General features: G+C 43.8%; 1 protein-coding gene across 1 annotated transcript; it reads left to right on the forward strand.

The window, feature by feature from the left end:
• The first annotated feature begins 744 nt into the window (after nucleotides 1-744).
• LOC142369532 (ladderlectin-like) lies at nucleotides 745-19,948 on the forward strand. Its single transcript, XM_075451878.1, has 6 exons — nucleotides 745-791; nucleotides 880-979; nucleotides 1,358-1,464; nucleotides 19,047-19,181; nucleotides 19,278-19,389; nucleotides 19,644-19,948. The coding sequence occupies exons 2-6, from the start codon at nucleotides 916-918 to the stop codon at nucleotides 19,709-19,711; spliced, it is 486 nt and encodes a 161-aa protein (XP_075307993.1). The 5' UTR covers nucleotides 745-791; nucleotides 880-915; the 3' UTR covers nucleotides 19,712-19,948.
• The last annotated feature ends 2,589 nt before the right edge of the window (nucleotides 19,949-22,537 follow it).

Here is a 22,537-nt window from a genome sequence, read left to right on the forward strand (position 1 = left end):
TTCAGCTCTTAAACAGCGTTAGATATCTTTCCATCTTCAAAAAATGAGGAACTTAAGACTTGCACACTCACAACAAAACACCTGCAGTATGGTGTGAAAAAATCGACGGGTGAATCTGCAAATTTAAGTCTTGGCTGATGATTTGAGTTTGATTGCGAAACAGCAGAAGTAGCATTGAAGGCCTTTTTCCAGACTGACCCAGACTTGCTGAGTGCTTCACATGTGGCGGCAGGCTTCACACCTGAAATGGTACAAGGTGAAGACAGATACGGCTGTTAGTGCACAGAGCTAACTGACTATTTACAGTATTACTCAAAAGTCTTTAGCCATCAGAAGATGGGTACACTGCTGTCATAATGGGATGGATATATATATCTATATATATAGATATATATACAAAAGTCTCTGGCTCTCTGGGTTCTGGCTCTCTGGCTCTCTGGCTCTCTGGCTCTCTGGCTCTCTGGCTCTCTGGCTCTCTGGGTTCAGGCTCTCTGGGCTCTCTGGCTCTCTGGGCTCTCTGGCTCTCTGGGCACTTCTCTTTTCTCATAAAGTGATGTGTTGAAAGAATGTGTGATGCAACATATTGTGAACATTCAAAACTCTGATTATCATCATTTAATATGTCACCATGATTGGACTTTCTGAATGTGTCTACGTGCAGTCGGCGTGGATGTACCTAGTTCCTCATTTTGTGAAGATGGAAAGATAATAAACCGTATTTAAGAGCTGCTCTTTGACAGGTTCGTTACAAAGCTGAAGCCGCAGGCTGACACTGAATATCAGAAGAGACGGTTTGTATCTGTCATTGGACTGAGAGTCACAGCTGGTTGTCCGTTTGACACATAGACGTTATAACATTACTGTCTGTCTTTATTCAAGGTCTCATCATCATCTTGAAGCTGCACCATCTCCACCATGAGGATACTGACTTTGCCTTTGCTTTTCTGTGTGATGATGGCTCTGACCAGAAGTGGCTCCGGTAAGTGTGTGTTTCTACAAGAACTTGGAAAAAAATACAGACAGCTTAATACACACAGTGGTGTGGCGGTTGGCACCGTCGCCTCACAGCAAGAGGCTTCCAGGTTTGATTCCCAGCTGGGGCCTTTCTGTGTGGTTTGCATGTTCTCTCTGTGCATGTGTGGGTTCTCTCTGGGTAAATGGATGGATGGAATAAAAAACTAGGGAAGGAAAAAATGTTTATAGTAGAGATCTGAAATGTCTTCCCAGAGTGAGACATAGAACAGGCACAAGCATGAATGCATTTATGAAATGGATATAAATGTATTATATCAGCAGGTTAGGGGATAAAAATGCATTCTTAAGCAATATGTTGATGTGTATTTATTCACTTTTTAAGGAGAGAGTCATGTTTTCAAGAGGGGAGCATGTAACCCGGGTTGGACTAGCATCAATGGCCGCCTTTTCATCTATATTTCGACACCTATGACTTGGGCTCAAGCTGAGGTAATATGAGCAATTTCTTGTACGGTGCTGAATTACTACCAGAATACTAAGTCCTGCCCTCTCGGGTTTGGGAATGAGATCCTTCTCCAAGCGGAGGAGTTCAAGTATCTCGGGGTCTTGTTCACGAGTGAGGGACGAATGGAGCAGGAGATTGGCTGTGTTCGAAACCGCATACTTACATACTACATACTGCATACCGCATACTACATACTGTATACTGCATACTCATCGATCACACAGTATGCAGAGTGTTTACCCACAATGCATTTCACTCCTGCCCGAGCTGAAATCAGCCGGCCTAATGCTGATTTCTCTTAATCTCTAAACTCTGTAAACTTTAGCAACATTTGAAACATTTTCAGGTGAGAAAGTAGTCGTTTAGATCCCCAAGGTGTTGAAAACCTGACAAAATACCGGCTATTTACAATTTTGTTCCCACGAATTCGGCGCTCCTAAAGCTGGCCGTAGTAAGCAACGCACTTCCGGTTATTTTCACAAAATGAAATACCCGTTGCCTTTTATCATAGGGAAAGCCATTACGATACAATTGTTGCTTTTGTTTTGAAAACAGGAAGTGAACCTACCCTCGTTGTAGCTAGCTTGAAACTGCCGTTTTGACAGGAAATGACGATCGGCGACGTCACGTTACGTTGCATCTTGGGTAGTTTGAGTATGACTATAACCTCATGATGCATACCCAACATTTCAGAGAATCTAGTATGCATCCGGGAACTTCTCGCTTACTAAAACTTGCACACTAACTAAACAAGTTAGTAGGAGTGTAGGAGTAGTATGCGGTTTCGAACACAGCCAATGACAGGCGGATCGGTGCGACCTCCGCAGTGATGCGGGCTCTGCACCGGCCCGCTCGATTTAGCGGTCAATCTATGTTCTGTAGCGTGCTCTCAGGAAAGACAGAGCACAGAGATGTTTACATAAAGATCCAACCTTTCTTGACATCAAGAAACGTACCCTCTTTACGACCCTCTCAACGGATCAGCTCAAAGGAGATAACGGAGCCAGATGTGAGACCAACTAAATGGGGTTCTTTGTTTCCGAGTCTTCTCTCCCCCAGACCAGCTACGAATAATAAATTATGTAGGACACCTCCTGATAAGAGAGCAGATGTAGCCTCAAATGTCCTGCTGGTCCAACCTGAAGGAATGCCACACTTCCCTATTTTCAGAGAGTGAAAATTCCACTTTAAACCTCGCTTTCCGTAGACTGAAAGTGTGAAAATCATTACTGGACAAACCTACAGATCATTTTGAAACATTCGCCATTCTTGTACCTTCTTCAATTAGCAAATTATGAAAATTGGATTTAAAAGGGATCCCTCTCGTGGAGCCACAGTGCCCCCCAAAGGACATGGATAACGGACACTTTTCAATATGTCAGCCTAAACAACCATGGACAATTTCAACTACGGATGTTAATGTTCTCATTATGTGCAATGCATAACCTAATAGGGTTTAATTCCACAGGTATTACTCAAACAGCTGCAGATCATTCTAAATTAACAGCAAGCAAAGTTGTCATTACCATTTTTGTCATGATAATATGAAGTATTGTATGCTAATAAGTGTTTCATGCTCATATTTGTGTTTATGCCTGCTTTTATGTGACATTATTGTCTGTTAAGAACATTATATTGTCTAAAATCACTGTCATATGGGTTAAATACGGTATAAGAAAGGAGCAGAATCCCCCCTTTTTGTCTCATGAATTCAGCATGGTCAACCCCCCTTTTTTCCCTTGGGTCAAAAGCCAGCTGAACTCTGATTGGACGAAAGCTGACATGTGACCTCGAGTTTAAAACCCGAGCGCACCAGAGATTCTCGCTCTCATATCTACCATCTTCCCCCTCTTAGCTCGCTCTTACTGCTTACTCTCAAAATCCGCAACTCTGGGACCTCCCTGTGGTCCTCCAAGCCTTGACCACTCCCTTTGTCCCCTAAGCTTATGCTTACAATTTTTGAGCTCTCTCTTGTCTTATCGCTTGCTCTTAGCTCAAGTCTTCTGTCCTCTCTCTATTTTACTCCGTAACTATTAATTCCCATTTTTTTTAGACTTCCTTTTTTTTATAAAGTCTGGTCCGATACACGCGAGTGTTTGCTAAATCACACCGCCCGGCCCAAGAAGAACAGCCGACTAAACGTCACCCAGCCGGTCACCAAGGAAACGTGGTCTCCAACAACGACGCCCAGCCGCTGGTAACCAAGGAAACGTGGTCTCCAAGGACTGACGCTCACCTTGTAAATAACCACGATACTCTACGACAAAGTAAGGTGCTGGTTTGAGATCTTTTGAAACCGTGGATAAAGTGAAAACTTTCTCTGGAAGCGACGAATGAACAGACCTACGCGGGCAGAAGACTGTTGGCACAATATCCGTGTTATGAACCAGATTTAGTCACATTTTTGATAGGTAACCCTGTTAATGGCCTGCTCCTTTCTTCCCTATTACCCTTTTTTGGTTTCCCCAATAATTCTAATTTCTGTCTCTTTATCAATTGTTTATACCCCTATATACCTGTGCAATGTTGAATAAATGTTTATGTTAAGCCACTTAAGAGTGTCACAGACAGTTACTAAAGCCGGTTACCAATCCAAATAGGACGCACGACTCAGAATGAGACTGATTCTTAAAATAACATACTAGGATTGCAAGATTTTAAACAGTCTTCCTCTTTGGACTGTAACGTAACAAATTAAAATAAAAGAGGTGGTGCCCTACTATTTTCGAGGTAAATGTTGATTAATAACGTGTCAACGCTACATATATTTTGGTGCCGTCCGTCCGAGGCTATTTGTGAAGTAGCCGCGCTTAGCAAAACTGCCTGTGTGTGTGAGCATTGTTCTACAAACTGTTTGTTTCCTGCAGTTAAGAGTTAACGAAAGCAAAGATATAGAGCCGAATAACAAACTTTATGGACGCATAAACTTGTTGTTTGAATTGTTTTTGTAGTAAGAAAGTATTACAAAAACACAGAAACGGAACACGTCAGCGCTGCCTGAGTGTGCTTCCGCCTTAAGTAATTTTGCATGCAAGAGCGTGTTAAAAAAAACGCTCAATTATATATATGGCCAAGTGGGGATTAATGGTGCGAGTATCCATCATTTGATCTAACCGCTCTGAGAAACAGAGATAATTATCCGCGAGATTCCGGTGATCATCTGCTGAACTCAGGACTCCGTGCTGAAGCTAGTGTAGCTACATAGCCAGCAGCTGGTTTGTTTACAAACAGCCAGGAGATTAGAGGCGGCACGGCGAAGCTTCCCGTGACCGAAAAGTGACGCCTACGGCGTATATTGTGACCTCCCGAAGAGAGGGTAGTTATAGTCAATTTTGAAGAGTTGAAGCCTGTTTTAACTTGGTCATCGGAGAAACGCTCACGAGACCAATTGAGTCAGCACGTCGGCAGAAACTCTGACGTGCTTAGAAGCCCCTTAAAAGTTTAAGGTGGAAAGTGGAGACTGCCACGTCTCGCAAACTGCTGCTGTCTTTTCTGCAAAACTGTGTTAGAAACCGCCGTGTTTCTTTTTGCTTGTGACATGAATGTTGATGTTTAAAAGCTTGGTTTTGATTCTACTAAAGCTAAATTGCTGTGACAAAGAAAGCCACACGCTAACGAGTCTTCCTGAGTGGGAGGTGCCAAAGTTGTCAACATCTGACGTCAGCACTTTCTCACTCTTCCCCTGGAAGTCCGCTGCAAATAACGCAAGAACGAGCCTTAGCGTCATCTGCTGGTAGCTTGGTTAATTACAACAAAGTGAAGGAATTCTGGGAAATGGTGTTTGACTAACAAATCTGACCAGCGCCATTGTAACTTGTGGTGAAGTGATTGAATTGAAAAGCAATCACGTGGTTCACAACTAATTCCTGTACTAACAATGACTGTTTGCATAACTTGTTTAAGGGTTTAAGAGAAAAACGATTCTTAAATAAATAGGAAATTTAAAATCAGAAAACTCAACAGTAACTGATTTTTAAGGTTAAAAGAGAGTCAACCTAAAACGGTGGATTATATCCACAACTCCTAAATTGCGACACCCCAATCAGCAACCCCAAAATTAACATCATTAGAAAAGGAACGACACTTGGAAGAAGGAAAGAACTTATCAATAATTTGGCTTAATCAAGTAAGATAAATTTTATTAAGGAATACTTCTTTCTGAATTTTCTTTTGTTTGATTATTTCCATCTTGTTGTTATTTAATTTTGTTTTAAGTTTAATTTCAAAAGCAATTTGGAATTAAATAATTTTAAGCGATAAACTTTAATTTTTAAATTTTTTTTTTATCATTAATTTTAATTTTAATTTTTAATTTTTTTTATTTTATTAATTTTAAATTGAAAGAATTTTTTTTTTTTAAATTTTTTTTTCCTTTTTCTTTCTCTTACTTTCCTTCCCTTCTTCCAGACACGCTAAACTTAGTCTATAACTTGCCTAACTGCTTACCACGGTTACGCCTAAACAAATAGATTAACAAAACTTTTCTCAACAAATCAACATGACTTCTGACACGTCCAGTCAGGACGATCCATTCGAAGCAATGGAAAACACCCTGATGGATTTGACTGAAGAGCTAATTCCAGGTTATGTCAACAAAATAACAGGCACTGACCCCAACGAGCTCGGGGCAATAGTGTCAGAACTTATTGCAGGAGTGGAAGCGAAGACGCCCAAAGACAAAACTTTAACAAAGTTATTGGGGAGCTTAGCTGTCGTCTTCTCCGCGCGATTCAAACATGCACATAAGGTGGTGGAGCAAGCCGCTGAAAAACTCAAAACTCGGTCGCAAACGATAACGCAATTACAGGAGGAAAAGAAATTCCTCCAACATAAATTAGAAGTCTCTGAAAGGACAGCAAGCCAGGCTGCTGACCAAATAGAGAAATTAACAACCCAGGTTGAACAATCAGACAGAGATATGAATCAACTAAAAGGGATAAACGGGGAGCTTGGGGAATCGCTCCAGCAGTGCCAACAAGAGTTGCTGGCTAACCAAGCTAAACTGGAAGAGGTTGATAAAGCCCATAAGGACTCGCAACAACCTCTCCACGATGCCCTGCAGACAGTGCAGGATTTGAACACTGAAGTCGCATCCTATGAGACGCATCTCAGTGCTAAACAAAAACAGATACAGCTTTTGCAGGAACACCTCGGCGAAGCTAAAGACAAAATCAATGAAGCGTATCAGCAAAACGAACGCCTAACAGGAGAGTTGATAAATGCAAAGAGAGATTTACGTCAGTCCTTGGAGGCTGAACGCAAACTGAAAATGCATGATCCCTCTCAACCAGAAAAGGAAGGTCGTTTTAGCTATAAGAGAGCCCAGGGGGAGTCGTTCTTTCCCCCAACAGGGCCAGCTACCCCAAATCCTTTCAGAGCCCACGGTGAGTCCCCAGAACCAACCAGACTGGATCAGTCGGTCCTTGCTCTGGGAAACCACACACCGTTGGGACCTTCTGACCGAGAATTAGACAAAATCGCTCGCAACGTGCCAAGGTTCGAACCCACTCCTGGGGGGCCGCACGACACCCGAGCTTACTTAAATGATATTGACTTCTATTTGCGTCGATTTCCAAACGCATCCATTACGGACAAAATCTACTTGATTAAAATCACGTCCAGCCGTGAAGTAAGTAGATTCATCGAACGTCAGCTTGATTCCATCCAAAATGATTATGCACTTCTCTGTCAAACGATGGAGAGGGAATTTTCAGATGAGCTGTCTCAGTCTGGTCTAAGTACCGCCATGATGGTTAAACAGGGACGTAGTGAGCTGCCTCAGCAGTACTATTACCGTCTCCTCAAAGCTTATTTTGGCTCACGCAACGACAAGGGAATGGAGGAAGATATAAATTTCAAAACGCTCTTCATCCAAAATCTCCATCCCGTTACTAGTCACCACTTGGGGGTTATGGCTAATCCGCGAACAGCCACAATTGTGCAGCTCCGTGAGTGGGCCACTTTAGGTTTCCAGAAACACAGACAAGCTAAACAGCCAGAGCATAACACTGTTCTGACGCTGAACGCCGAACACCCACCTATGGAGCTCGAAGGAGCCCAAAGGGGTAAGGCACCTGGTCACGACACCCGACCACAGCGGTCTAGTGAGAGTCACAAGACATCACAGACTCAACCGTCTCATCCGAGAGACGGCTACTCGAAACCTCACTGGCCCAGAAAAGAGCGATCTTACTCACGTGCAGAACACAACGAACCTCCTTTTAACCCTCACAGAGGAAAGTTCTTCCCAAACCGGTTTCCCAAATACCCAGCTCGGGAGAACCAGGGTGACTATAAAAATAGGCCTCGGGACACACATCCACGCACGGAATGGTCCAAATTATCCCAACAGGAATCGAATGATTCACACAAAAGGAGCAACAAAGACTCTCCAGGCATGAGATCTGAAAAGGAAAAAGAAGCCTTTGGTCTCAGCCAGGATGAGATAGACAATATTAAACGTTTGTTGCAAGAAATGAAAGAAAAGAAAGTTAACAAAAAGTCTGATCTTCTGTCTATAACCACTGTGACACAGAACCTGGCCCTGCCAGCTGATTCCATTTTACAGCCAGAACGAGTAGCCGAGCCAACTCCAGAATCTGAGCTGGACCCACAACAGGCTCAAACAGAGTCACAAACTCCTGTGAACAGCACAGAAGAAGAGGCAAAAGATCCTCTCCCACCTAGCGCAGTCTTGGTTGTACAGCTGGATCAAAAAGAGATCTCCTCTGACCAGGATGCCTCTCTGATACAAGTTGAACCACCTGTACACCAATTTCTGTGCAACCTCTCTGAAAAGGGAGTCGCACGCAAGTTTTACATCTCACTAACCTTGGAAAATGTGCTGAGACATGAAGCTCTCCTCGACACCGCCGCGGATATAACTTTAATGTCTCTATCTCTTTTTAACAGACTTCGTAAGGCAGCAAACCACGGCAATAAAGAGTTAAAACTCCAACCTTGCTCTCTGGAGGTGCGCCCGTACGCCTCTAATAACACTACGCTGTCAGCAGTATCTCTGATACAACTGTCAATCGGACCAATGACTCTGATTCATCCCGTGTATGTGTCATCACTTGAGTCCATTCCTTTGCTTGTCGGAAAAGATCTTCTGAACCGTTTCGAGCCTTTACTCGATTTCAAACGATTGAAAGTGTGGGCACAAGTGCGAGAACCTCTGACGATTACTTTTCCGTACAATGAAGATTTTAGCTGCTATGTCCTTGAAAGTGAAAAGCATAACTCTGTCCAACAGATAACTTTACTCGAGCCGTCCGAAACCGTAACACACGATGAGGTTGTCCACAGCAGTCCAGCCGCTCAGGCCGACCCTGACAACCTGGTGACGCAGCTCGCGACACAGCGAGACACTTTCCTGTGTGCATTACAACCGTCAGCCACGCAGGACGAGTACTGTCCACAGGTGCTCGGAGGTCTTGAACTGCAAAAGTCGCAGATAGATGATGTGATTATAGCTTTATGGGCTGATAAATCCGCAATCAGTAAGGATCTGTATGAGTCATTGGCACGAGAAAACGCCAATCTCCGGATGGTGAAAAAGACATTCCGTTTCCCATCAGATCCTACACCAACCACAACACTCACTGCCATGGGTGTTTGTGCCCTCACAGTAAAGTGGAATAACAGAATGCTGGTTCACACTTTTCTGGTTATTCCCGACCTTCCACACTCAGTGTACGTAGGAGGCGATATACTGGTGAGACTAGGTGTCCAAATTGACACAGTAAATAACATTCTGTGGTCACTAACACCCGTGCGTGATTCTTCTTATCTGCCTGACGCAGACAACCTGAAGTCAGGACAGACAATTCCAGAGGTATGTCAAGTAGCTAACTTCCAACATGCCACAATACCAGCACGCACGGCGAATGTCCCTCTCCAAATATGCATGCAACCAGGACAGAATCTTAACCACTCACAAGCTCTGTTTCAACCTTCGCCATTGTTCTTCGAACTTGGACTGTCCCTGGAAGCAACTCCTCTTTTGGGCCTAAATTCTAGGACCACATTCTTGCTGATCAACAACATCGGCGAGGAAGCCATACTGATCCCAAAAGGCACGCCACTGGGCTGGCTTATCAGTACTGACTTCCATGACTTTGAGCTGGGCATCCCAATACTGGGACAAATCCCAACTCCACTCTACCCAAAACATCAGACAACTCACGTTGTCTACACAAAGCCTTCAAGGGCGATCGCACTCTTTTCGGTCGTGACTCTCGACCAGAACTCAGTCAGTCGCATTGATCTTAGTCATGATGAACAAATGACACTTCACACGGTTGACGTCTTGGCGGTTACATCAACCCCAGACTCTCCCGACGCACAGGAAAAAGTAACAACAGGGCCATCCCCTAATGTTGCTGATCGAATCGAAGAAGTGGTAACGCAAGCTAACGCTCTCGTTAATGACGAGGAACGCGACAAGCTACGCCAAACCCTTCTCAAATATCAGGACTTTTTCTCACTTGATTCTTCAGATTGTGGGTTAACCACAATCCACTCAATGCGCATTCCTACTCCACCAGACGCACCACCAACTTTTGTGCGTCAGTATAAGATTCCTCTAGCATCACAGGAGCCTATACAAGAAATAATAGACGACCTGTTGAAAAACGGGATCATTCGGCCTTGTAACAGCACTTACTCGGCACCGCTCTGGCCGGTCGTGAAACCCAATGGAAAATGGAGACTCACGATCGACTATCGAAAACTCAACCAACAGGTCCCTCTCTCGAGATGGCCAATGACTCAGCTTGAACAAGAACTTCCTCGCGTTAAAAATGCCAAATACTTCTCCACTCTAGACGTGGCGTCGGGTTTCTGGACCATTCCAGTACACGCTGAGGACCAACACAAGTTGGCATTCACGTTCGCTAACCGTCAATATACATTCACCAGGTGTCCTTTTGGCTACGCCAACTCACCTGCTGAATTCAACATATTTCTGAACAAAGCATGTCCTGATGCCGGCGAACGAGGTAACCTCATCTACGTCGATGACATCCTCCTCCGTAGCCCCAACCTGGATGCACACATTCAGGAAATCGACCATGTCCTGGGTCAACTCACCACTGCGGGTGCAAAAATATCACTCTCAAAATGTCAGTGGTGCAAAACCAAAGTAGACTACGTCGGTCTCCTAGTAGGACCAAGTGGTGTCGAGCCACAAGTTAACCGCATCCAGGGCATCAGTAACATCAAAGTTCCCTCAAACGTCTCTGAGCTCCGCAGCTTCTTAGGAGTCTGCAACTACTCTCGACAGTTCATTGAGAGCTATGCCGACATAGCAAAACCTCTAACTGAACTACTTAAAAAGGACACACCTTTTATCTGGGCTGGGCCACAACAAAAGGCCATGTCCACCTTAAAAGAAAAACTGTGCACAGCACCATGTTTAAACTACCCTAACTGCGACAAACCATTCCACCTCGAAGTGGGCTTCTCAACTCACTGTTTAAGCGCTGGTCTGTATCAGAAATACGACCAGGATAAGAGAGTAGTGGCGTACGCCAGTAAAACGCTAGCTATACCCGAGCTGAAATATTCTGACTGTGAAAAAGCTCTGCTTGCCACAGTTTGGGCAGTTAAACATTTCTCCAACTACCTTGGAGGCCAAAAGGTCATTGTAGAAACACAACACCAACCTACCACGTTCCTTAACAGCCAACGTATAAGGGATGGAGTTGTAACAAATGCCCGTGTGGCCTCATGGCTAATGGCTCTGCAAAGTTTCGACTTAGAAGTCCGCTACGCGCAGAACAAAAAGAGCCCTCTCGGCACCGATCTTGCTGCATGTCAGAACTGCACTGCAGATACACCTCCACTCTGCGCAATTACAGATAAACCCTCACCTGTAACCAACCCCCACCATCACTACTACGATGAAAACGTGTGTAAAAACATGACTACTGCGTATGTAGATGGGTGCTCTTTTCATCATAACACGGTTACACGAGCAGGTGCAGGCGTCGTTTGGCTCCAGAACAACCCCTATGAACCTCAAAGCTTCCAGCTTGGTTCACAGTCGTCCCAATACGCAGAAGTGGCAGGTGTCCTGATCACGGTACAACTCGCTGCAGAAAAAGGTGTGAAAGACTTATTGATTTGTACTGATTCTAACTACGCTCGTCTCAGTTTCTCTTGCCACCTTGCCACGTGGAAACGCAATGGTTTCCTGACTTCCAGCAGAAAACCTGTGAAAAATAAAGAATTGTTCCTGGCATGTAACCACGCCATTGAGTCCAACAACATGCAGATCTACTGGAAAAAGGTCAGAGGCCACTCACGTGTACCGGGGCAAGACAAAGAACTGAACGATCTAACTGATTCCTTGGCAAAACAGGGAGCGATGCATGGCATCCCCTGGTCACTGGATCCCTCGTGGCTAACCGCAGCCACCGCGGACTCCTCCGAACCACAGGTCTGTGTGGTGACGCGTTCCAAAACGAACCCTCCCGCCCAGACATCTAACGATGGATCAGTGTCAGTGGAACCAGCGTTCACCGACACTGATCTGGTCACCCTTCAATCGCTCGACCCTGCCATCAATAAAATGGTGTTGTTCGTGTCTGACGGCTCAAACACACCCTCTGAGTCTGACCTCAATAACATCCCTGATTTAAGGAAACTCTTTGCCACTCGATCAGCCCTGCGGTTGGTCAAAGGTGTCTTAGTTCATGTTTCCGACGCACTCTCTTCACCTGCGTTCGTGGTCCCTCGAAACCAAAGGGGGGTGATGCTCGTGCACGCACACGACCTTCCCGCGGCTGGACACAAAGGTGTCAAAGCAACATACAGCGCGTTAAAACAAGTGGCATACTGGCCAAAAATGAGAAAAGATGTAGCCGACTACATCAAAGGATGCCTTGTGTGTTGCCAGTTTCAGCCGACAAACCCGATACACCGGGCTCCGTTGCAGAGGAGAGGCATCTCATTCCCATGGTCAGACCTCCAAATTGACTGGGTGGGACCTCTCACCAAATCAACCAGAGGCAACAAATACTTCCTCACGGTTACATGTGCATTCACCAAATGGGTAGAATGCCTACCAGCTGCAAACGATACAGCTGAAACTACCGCCTACCTGCTCATGAACCATGTGTTCTCAAGATTCGGCCTTCCGAGTCGTGTCAACTCAGACAGAGGAACACACTTCACGGCAGAAGTCATGCAACAGTTGTGGCAAGCTCTGGGTGTGAAAGCAAACTTTCACATCAGTTATCACCCGCGAGCCTCAGGTCAAGTAGAGCGAGCCAACCGAACTGTGGTGAACATACTCAAGAAGTACGTTGCATCCAACCAACGAGATTGGGATGTAAAATTGCCGTTGGTCTTAATGGCCATCAGAGCAACACCACACGAAGCAACGGGAATCTCCCCGTTTGAAATGATGACAGGCAGACAGATGACAATGCCACTGCATCTGCTCTACCAACCAGGTGAAGCCAGTGTAGCAACAGCGTACACCACTCACCAGTACATGAAGGACCTCAGCAGACACCTACAGGTAACCTTTGCATTCGCTCAGAAACACCTGGAAAAATCGGTCGAGGGAAGAAAGAGCTATTATGACCAAAAAGCCTCACAGGAGGAACTCCAAGTGGGGGACAAGGTCTGGTACTACAACTTCACCAAAACCGGTGAACAGACGAGTCACAAGGTTGGAAAGCTGGCCAAAAAGTTCCTTCCTCGATGGACAGGACCCCACCTGATCACCGAAAAACTGTCACCAGTGGTGTATCAGATAAAAATCAGCCAAGGACAGAAAGAAGCCAAGTCCAAATGGGTCCACAGAAACCAAATTAGACCACATAAAAGCTTTAGGGGACCCGCTGAGGACAATCAGGTCTCAGCAAACCCATAAAACCGAGATCCACAAGGGGGGGAGCAAAAGCCTTAACAAAACGATAAAAGAAAAGAACACAGAGCTCCCTCCTAAACAATATTATTAGCAAGGAACTAAAATCAAAATAGGCAAAACCAGAATAGTTCAAACTAAAATCCGTCTTCCCGATCCGACTGCCTGTCTAATAAAAGCTACTAACACACTAACTGCAAGTGGGGGTGAACTAGCCAACTCTAACCTCCGTCCAACCAAAAGTGTATCAATTTGAAATAAGCCCTAATATCCATCACTGTTTTTCACCAGGATGATGACACTCTGGCTCATACTTGCGACGATGGGACTGGCAACTATTCCCACTTGGACTGAGATCGTTGAACCCGGACCAGACTCCGGAATTGTTCTAATGGAACAACCCGGACTCCTGATCACCAACTGCCGGCTACACACCCAGAAGGTGTATGTCCGGTTCAGTCCTAGTGTGCTGTGCACGAGGAACGTGCCTAGCTCCGCCAAACTGACTTCGTGGGCCGGCGCTCGGTGGAAGAGAGAAGTCATCACTCATGCGGAGGTAGACATCACCCATATGTTGCAACAACTCCAGAAGTTCACCATCACTCAATCAGAACTGAGTGGGGCGAACAGAAGGGAGAAACGCTTCATTGGGGGACTACTGGCAGCCGCATCCGCCGTCGGCTCCCTATTCAGTTTGGGGGCGTCAGCCGTGAATGCCGTAAACATTGCCGCGATAAAGCGTCATATGGGTGAGTTGCAGGGTGAAATCCCGGGCATCCAACAGCAACTAGACTTGCAGAGAGGACAGCTCAGCACGGTGACCAAAACTGTGGAAGGCACGGTCTTGGTTTTGAACTCCCATAGTGAAACCCTGATGAAGACAGTCGCAGCAGAAGACACACTGCTGGGAGTTTTAAAGGTTGATTATGCTCACACACAGCTGGTAACTATGCTCATGTCTGATCTGATAAGAGATGTTAGCTCCTCCGTTGATACTCTAGCTATGGGAAAAATCCCTCCGTACCTAGTGTCGCTAGCCGTAGTACAGGACATTCTGTCCACGGCCACTAGAGAAATTGTTAACCCCTTGCAAGCACATCTAGCTTATACACTAGGCAGCGCAGTCCCCATTCACGTAAATCCCGAAGGCCGCGAAATAGCCTTCCTCATTAATCTTCCCATAGTTACCCTCGACAACATCTACCGACTAAAAGACGTCATCAACGTAGGAATCTGGAAAGGTGAAACCCACGTTAAAGTGCACACACCAACAGTGGTAGCGTACCACGATAGTTCTCCAGATCTCTACCTCGCGCCCAATTTAAAAATGTGCACCCTTACCAGAGACATTCATTATCTCTGCCCCAGCAAACCATTCGTTAGAGACGACACTGGGGGCCTCTGTGGACTTAAACTTCTCACCGAAGACTCCCAGTGCCAAACAACTCTCACACCAAAATACCAAGTAACTAACACCCAAGCAGAAACTGTGGGAAGTCGCTGGTTGGTTAACACTCCAGCGAAGACCGCCACTATTAGTTACGATCAACACGACACGTCTACCAAAATGGAACTACCAAACCGCACATTGTGGGTCACAGTTCCTGAAGGCGCAATCCTTCACATAGGAGACCTGGCCCTTTACCACCTTAATCCTGACCAATACGACGGGGAAATAGAAATCTCCGATTTCTACTCAAAGCAATCCCTGGAGCTTGAGGCAGACACGGTCACTCAACTCCAATTTGAAGGTTTTAAAACCATTGACGTCAGTCCCATAGAGAACGTGCTGAAAGAAATAACCTCCAGCAACAAACCTCCCCGACCAACTATATCCTACTCATGGTCAGGCCCCGACACAGTAACCGCGACTATGGTTGCCCTAGGCTACCTCCTCACCTTCGGAATCGCGTACCTATATTCTCGACGCGCTAACGCCCTCCAGGGCCAAATTAACCTACTCAAATGGACCACGAGACGTAACAAACGTAAGAAGCCAGATCAGGACAAAAACACCACCGATCTAGTGACTTTTGATGAGGAGACAGAATCGGAAGAACCCCGAGTCATATATTCCCCTGCAGTCCACGAACTAGCGAATGAAGTATAACTGTAAGCCAACTTTTCTGTCACCTCTGCCCCTTTTGGATTTTTCTTTGTTACTTAGTCCATTTACCCTTTTATAAAGAATTAGCTAGAAGATAGGTTAGACATTAGTTTCAGGCTACGACTATAGTCCCTTAAGAAACCGTAGTTAAATTCGTTATATCTTTTTATATGTTTTTCTAATTCCATAAGTCTTACAGTAAAATAGTACTACAAGATAGGAAAAGCCAACACAACCACCTCAGAGAACACCTCAGCCTCTTGGACCTGAGACCACTGGGATTACTCCTCCGTGATTCCGAGATCTCCCCAGGACACCTCCAAATCAAGTGGGGGATATGTAGCGTGCTCTCAGGAAAGACAGAGCACAGAGATGTTTACATAAAGATCCAACCTTTCTTGACATCAAGAAACGTACCCTCTTTACGACCCTCTCAACGGATCAGCTCAAAGGAGATAACGGAGCCAGATGTGAGACCAACTAAATGGGGTTCTTTGTTTCCGAGTCTTCTCTCCCCCAGACCAGCTACGAATAATAAATTATGTAGGACACCTCCTGATAAGAGAGCAGATGTAGCCTCAAATGTCCTGCTGGTCCAACCTGAAGGAATGCCACACTTCCCTATTTTCAGAGAGTGAAAATTCCACTTTAAACCTCGCTTTCCGTAGACTGAAAGTGTGAAAATCATTACTGGACAAACCTACAGATCATTTTGAAACATTCGCCATTCTTGTACCTTCTTCAATTAGCAAATTATGAAAATTGGATTTAAAAGGGATCCCTCTCGTGGAGCCACAGTGCCCCCCAAAGGACATGGATAACGGACACTTTTCAATATGTCAGCCTAAACAACCATGGACAATTTCAACTACGGATGTTAATGTTCTCATTATGTGCAATGCATAACCTAATAGGGTTTAATTCCACAGGTATTACTCAAACAGCTGCAGATCATTCTAAATTAACAGCAAGCAAAGTTGTCATTACCATTTTTGTCATGATAATATGAAGTATTGTATGCTAATAAGTGTTTCATGCTCATATTTGTGTTTATGCCTGCTTTTATGTGACATTATTGTCTGTTAAGAACATTATATTGTCTAAAATCACTGTCATATGGGTTAAATACGGTATAAGAAAGGAGCAGAATCCCCCCTTTTTGTCTCATGAATTCAGCATGGTCAACCCCCCTTTTTTCCCTTGGGTCAAAAGCCAGCTGAACTCTGATTGGACGAAAGCTGACATGTGACCTCGAGTTTAAAACCCGAGCGCACCAGAGATTCTCGCTCTCATATCTACCATCTTCCCCCTCTTAGCTCGCTCTTACTGCTTACTCTCAAAATCCGCAACTCTGGGACCTCCCTGTGGTCCTCCAAGCCTTGACCACTCCCTTTGTCCCCTAAGCTTATGCTTACAATTTTTGAGCTCTCTCTTGTCTTATCGCTTGCTCTTAGCTCAAGTCTTCTGTCCTCTCTCTATTTTACTCCGTAACTATTAATTCCCATTTTTTTTAGACTTCCTTTTTTTTATAAAGTCTGGTCCGATACACGCGAGTGTTTGCTAAATCACACCGCCCGGCCCAAGAAGAACAGCCGACTAAACGTCACCCAGCCGGTCACCAAGGAAACGTGGTCTCCAACAACGACGCCCAGCCGCTGGTAACCAAGGAAACGTGGTCTCCAAGGACTGACGCTCACCTTGTAAATAACCACGATACTCTACGACAAAGTAAGGTGCTGGTTTGAGATCTTTTGAAACCGTGGATAAAGTGAAAACTTTCTCTGGAAGCGACGAATGAACAGACCTACGCGGGCAGAAGACTGTTGGCACAATATCCGTGTTATGAACCAGATTTAGTCACATTTTTGATAGGTAACCCTGTTAATGGCCTGCTCCTTTCTTCCCTATTACCCTTTTTTGGTTTCCCCAATAATTCTAATTTCTGTCTCTTTATCAATTGTTTATACCCCTATATACCTGTGCAATGTTGAATAAATGTTTATGTTAAGCCACTTAAGAGTGTCACAGACAGTTACTAAAGCCGGTTACCAATCCAAATAGGACGCACGACTCAGAATGAGACTGATTCTTAAAATAACATACTAGGATTGCAAGATTTTAAACAGTCTTCCTCTTTGGACTGTAACGTAACAAATTAAAATAAAAGAGGTGGTGCCCTACTATTTTCGAGGTAAATGTTGATTAATAACGTGTCAACGCTACAGTTCCCACCCTCACCTTTGGTCACGAGCTGTGGGTAGTGACCGACAGAACGAGATCGCGAATACAAGCGGCCGAAATGAGTTTCCTCCGCAGGGTGTCTGGGCTCTCCCTTAGAGATAGGGTGAGAAGCTGCTCCTCCACATCCAGAGGAGTCAGATGAGGTGGCTCGGGCATCTGGTTAGGATGCCTCCTGGACGCCTCCCTGGTGAGGTGTTCCAGGCCCGTCCCACTGGGAGGAGGCCCCGGGGAAGGCCCAGGACACGTTGGAGAGACTACGTCTCTCTGCTGGCCTGGGAAAGCCTCGGGGTCCCCCCAGAAGAGCTGGAGGAAGTGGCCGGGGACAGGGACGTCTGGGTCTCTCTGCTCAAGCTGCTGCCCCCGCGACCCGATCCCCGGACCAGCGGAAGATGATGGATAGATGAATGGAATACTAAGTCCATTCAGATATTGTCATAATATCTTGTGTCCTTTTTTTATTCAGGTTGTCTTTCACTCATATTATACTGTGCAAACGTCTGACTGATCTTTTTTTCTGACATATCTTTCTTTGTGTGTCTTTTTAGTCGATGTGAATTTTCAGAGATAGATTTGTAGACGTTGTAGCAACTGTTTTTAACCAACAATATATAGTTAGTAGGGCTGGGCGAGTTAACTCATATAATCGCTTTACCTTGTTAATTATTTAACGCCGATAAATATTTTATCGCGCATTAACGCAGGTTTTATTATTGTAAAAGTCTGTTGCTTTCTGCTGCAGAACCACCAAACATGGAGAAGGGTACGGAACTTTTACTCGGCCATTTTCATTTTAAAGTTGGACATCACCGCTACAGGTGCTCCTCGGTTTCTGTGTGAAGCTCACGGAGCTAACCGGCGCTACTTCCTGTTTTACTGGTTTCAACATAAAAGCACGTATTTAAAAATAAATTTAAAAAAAAACTCCTGCATTTACAGCCAAGTTGAATTGTCTTCTCAGCGTAGTAGTTCCAGTCTAAAATATCACTTAAAGGCAAAACACACAACTGATAGCAGCAAGTCATTCAAGGAAACAGACAGTGGAGCGAGGCTTCTACATAAAAACTACAGAAAGATGCTGATGTTAAAAGTGTGTTTGCACAACAAATGTTATGGCACTTTCATTCATATGGCAGCACATTTAAAATAAAACTAAATGCTAAAAGCTATACACGACTTTTGGATTCATTTTTGGATTTTGCGCACAAATGCGATTAATCGTGATTAATCAGGGAAATCATGTGATTAATTAGATTAAATATTTTAATTGTTGCCCAGCCCTAATATATTAATATGTATATAATTATATCTGTCTTCTTTTTGTCCCTCTCTTTTTGTAGAGAAACTGTATCTCTTTGGGGGGGAATCTGGCATCTGTCCACAGCGCTCAGGAGTACCATGGCATTCAAAGGCTTATACTGAGAGCCACTTCTGCGTTCAAGGAAACATGGATTGGAGGCTCTGATGCAGAAGAGGTATATAATTCACCTGCACAAGATCAGAGTGTTATTCTAAATAATTTTAATAAAATTCAGACGGTATTCTGCACTGATGTCACTGATGTCCTCTAGGAGGGTGTTTGGCTTTGGGCTAATGGTTCATCCTTCAAATATACTCACTGGTGCAAAGGAGAGCCTAATAATGCTGGTAAAGGGCAGCACTGCTTGAAAATGAATCATTCAGGTAAAAACTATTTCCAAATGTAAAAGCAATGAATAATAATTAGTGAGTGTAAATTTTTTGATCTGCTGTTATAGTTTGAATAGATGACAATTAATATAACTTGTATATTATAATTAATTTTAACATTGTGTGTTAATTGGAGCTAACGCTGTTTCTCTCTAAATAAACTACATAGATAATGCCCTCATCAGTGTAAATGTTCAGGGTTCAGTTCTTTTACCTCCAGCTAACTACCATGTCTTTGGTACTTACAGATTCCAAGTGCTGGGATGATTATGGGTGCGACACCCGCCTTCCATCTGTCTGTTCCATCAGAAAGTGATGATTCCTGGCTGACTTTTCAACATAAAGGAGTTTCTTTATTGATATTTTGCATATTCATTTTTTTTCTTTCTATCTAATGTTGCTAAAAGAATGAAGGGACGAGTGCTGAACGGTCTTTTAGGTCTTGTGGCTTTTATAAGATCGGACTGAATGTGTTATGGAAAGAACTTTCTTCTGCAAAATCCCCCTTTTTCCTTCCTTTTTGCAAAATTAAAACGCTTAAGCATTCAAACAAGCTTGTCTCTGAATTTGTTATACTTCTTATTTTATTGGTATAGCTCACATCCTTTATCAGAAGCACAGCTGACGTAAACTGACTCTTTACTAGGTAATATTAGGGGTGGGAATCTTTAGGCACCTCACGATTCGATTACGATTTGATTATAAAATTATTGTTGATGGGTCTTTAATTGATGTAAATTGATGCACTTTTTCGCAACATTTCTTTTTGTCTCACTGAATAAGCATTCATAACTTGCAATTTTGAAAAACAATGCATTTGTAATAAGAAACAAGAGTTTAATTCATTTCCATAATATTTTATGAAACTAATGGAATTGCGTGCAAACTGAAAGTTACGTCGGGTGGAATCGAGTTAATGGAGTTAACCCCTAAAGTGTTTCCACAACAATCTTTGTCCTTTGGAGATGATTTGAAGGCACTCTCTCCCCTCAGGCCTCCCCTCTATCTGCTATGACTTATCTGGAGGACGTTAACATCCTGGTGCCAACGAGCAAAGCTATCAGGGAATAAACAAAAGAACCCTTCTTATGTGAAGGTAGAGTAATGATCCTCAGAAACAACAAATATTTCTTCTCCTTTCTGGATTATTTAAACTGTGTTAACTGTGTCTTAAACCTTTGTACCGGTTCTTTGAGGTTTTCAATGATAAGCTGCATTTTGATACATTTTTCAAGATGGTACTAATTATACATCGTACTAATTATCACATTGAAAAAATAGGAAACAGTATGAAGTTTAATCTTGCCAATTTTAGATATATTAGAGGGTCCCTCACAACACAGGCCTCACATATGTAGCTAAGTGCCATGATTTTACCACACCTTATGTATTGTGTTTCGAGTTGGTCATATGGCTCAAAAACAGCCCTGCGGCCGCTTCAGTCTATGTATAAAAGTGCCCTCAAAATTCATGATAAAAAGCCAAGAAGGTACCACCACTGTACGGTTTTAACTAAATATGACATTCTTAATTTTGATAATCAAATATTTTATAATAACGTTTGCTTGCTATTTAAAATAATCCATGGTCTTGTCACATCGTAACATGCTCTGGCCTAAAAGCATTTGCAAAATGGACCAAAAAATGTCTCTCAAGAAATCAAACCTGTACACATGTATGAGGAGTGAGTGTGAGAGTGGCTGGCCCAAAGAGAGTGAAAGAGCGAGTGGCTGGCCCAAAGAGAGTGAAAGAGTGAGTGGCCGGCCCAAAGAGAGTGAAAGAGTGAGTGGCTGGACCAAAGAGAGTGAAAGAGTGAGTGGCCGGCCCAAAGAGAGTGAAAGAGTGAGTGGCTGGACCAAAGAGAGTGGAAGAGTGAGTGGCTGGACCAAAGAGAGTGAAAGAGTGAGTGGCTGGCCCAAAGAGAGTGAAAGAGTGAGTGGCTGGACCAAAGAGAGTGGAAGAGTGAGTGGCTGGCCCAAAGAGAGTGAATGTTGTGTGTAAATGAGAGAATTTTTTTCATTTATTATATTCATGCAAAAAGTGGAATAACTTTTATTGTGTATTAAATTAAATTACAGTGATTTATATGTGAAAATGTATGGTGAAATGGTCATGTGCTCATGTACCTTTTAGAATCAGTTTTGTTACACCAGCCTGCTCAGGGACTACAGGTGGAAATGAGCATTTCCTGCTGTAACCTGGTACAAAGCATCTTTCCTCATGGTCAATGTTTATTGTACACGGTCCCTGTTCAAATAAAAAACATACCATACCATACTAAGGAAGATATCATCAATTAGAAAAATCACATTGCCCTCTAGAGGTCAGTAATATTGAGTAGTTAAACCTAAAATAATGAAGTAATCAGACACTTATGTGAATCAGCCCAATTGTTAACCGATGTTCCCTGTTATGTTTTTTTTGTGCTACATTGTGTCTAACATTGAAACATTGAAAATTCATATGTCCTAACTTTACAGATATCATCTGAATTTGGAAGGTATTCAAAATTCCTACTCGTGATCCGTGTTATGCCAGCTCAGAGTACGGTGTTTATAACCTTGTTATTATTACACGTTTATTTTATGTCTGAATTACTGAAAGACATGTATAGCAGTGGCGGCTGCTGACTTTTAAAACAGGGGAAGCCCATATTACGCGTTCAGGGTTGTAGTGGCTCGTGCCATCCCAAAGCAGAAGATAGCAAAGTTAAAAAGAATTAGTTATAACATAGCTGTGTCTAGTATGACAAGTATGCCCAGCAAATACACAGAAACAAGGTATAGACTTTGAAAATTCACACAGCAAGGCCAAAATCAAGTATGATCGTATCTAAGGCCTGTAAATGGCTGGATCAGAATCTGTGGAGCATTTTTCCCTGTCATAATGAATACTTAGAGTTTGATGGTGGTAAGTATTCTTAAAAAAAGGTAACATTTGTGAATGGGCAGCATGAATTCTGGAAAGAAACAACTAAAAGTATTACAGCACTTTCACAGACAACCAGTCTCTTTCGTACCCGCTTTGGGACTGAAGTTCCAGCGTGCTTCTCCCCGCTTAAAAATTCGGCTGCCACAACATCTCTCATGATGGACAAACACTAACTCCAATCATCACGACACAGCCCCTCATATTGACACGC

This window comes from Odontesthes bonariensis, chromosome 19 (genome assembly GCF_027942865.1).
Source record: "Odontesthes bonariensis isolate fOdoBon6 chromosome 19, fOdoBon6.hap1, whole genome shotgun sequence".
Classification (NCBI taxonomy): domain Eukaryota; kingdom Metazoa; phylum Chordata; class Actinopteri; order Atheriniformes; family Atherinopsidae; genus Odontesthes; species Odontesthes bonariensis.

Coding starts and splice junctions, on each gene's coding strand:
- LOC142369532 (XM_075451878.1), top strand. CDS start 916: ATGAGGATACTGACTTTGCCTTTGCTTTTCTGTGTGATGATGGCTCTG. Junction 980..1,357: donor TCTGACCAGAAGTGGCTCCG/GTAAGTGTGTGT, acceptor TCACTTTTTAAG/GAGAGAGTCATGTTTTCAAG. Junction 1,465..19,046: donor TGACTTGGGCTCAAGCTGAG/GTAATATGAGCA, acceptor CTCTTTTTGTAG/AGAAACTGTATCTCTTTGGG.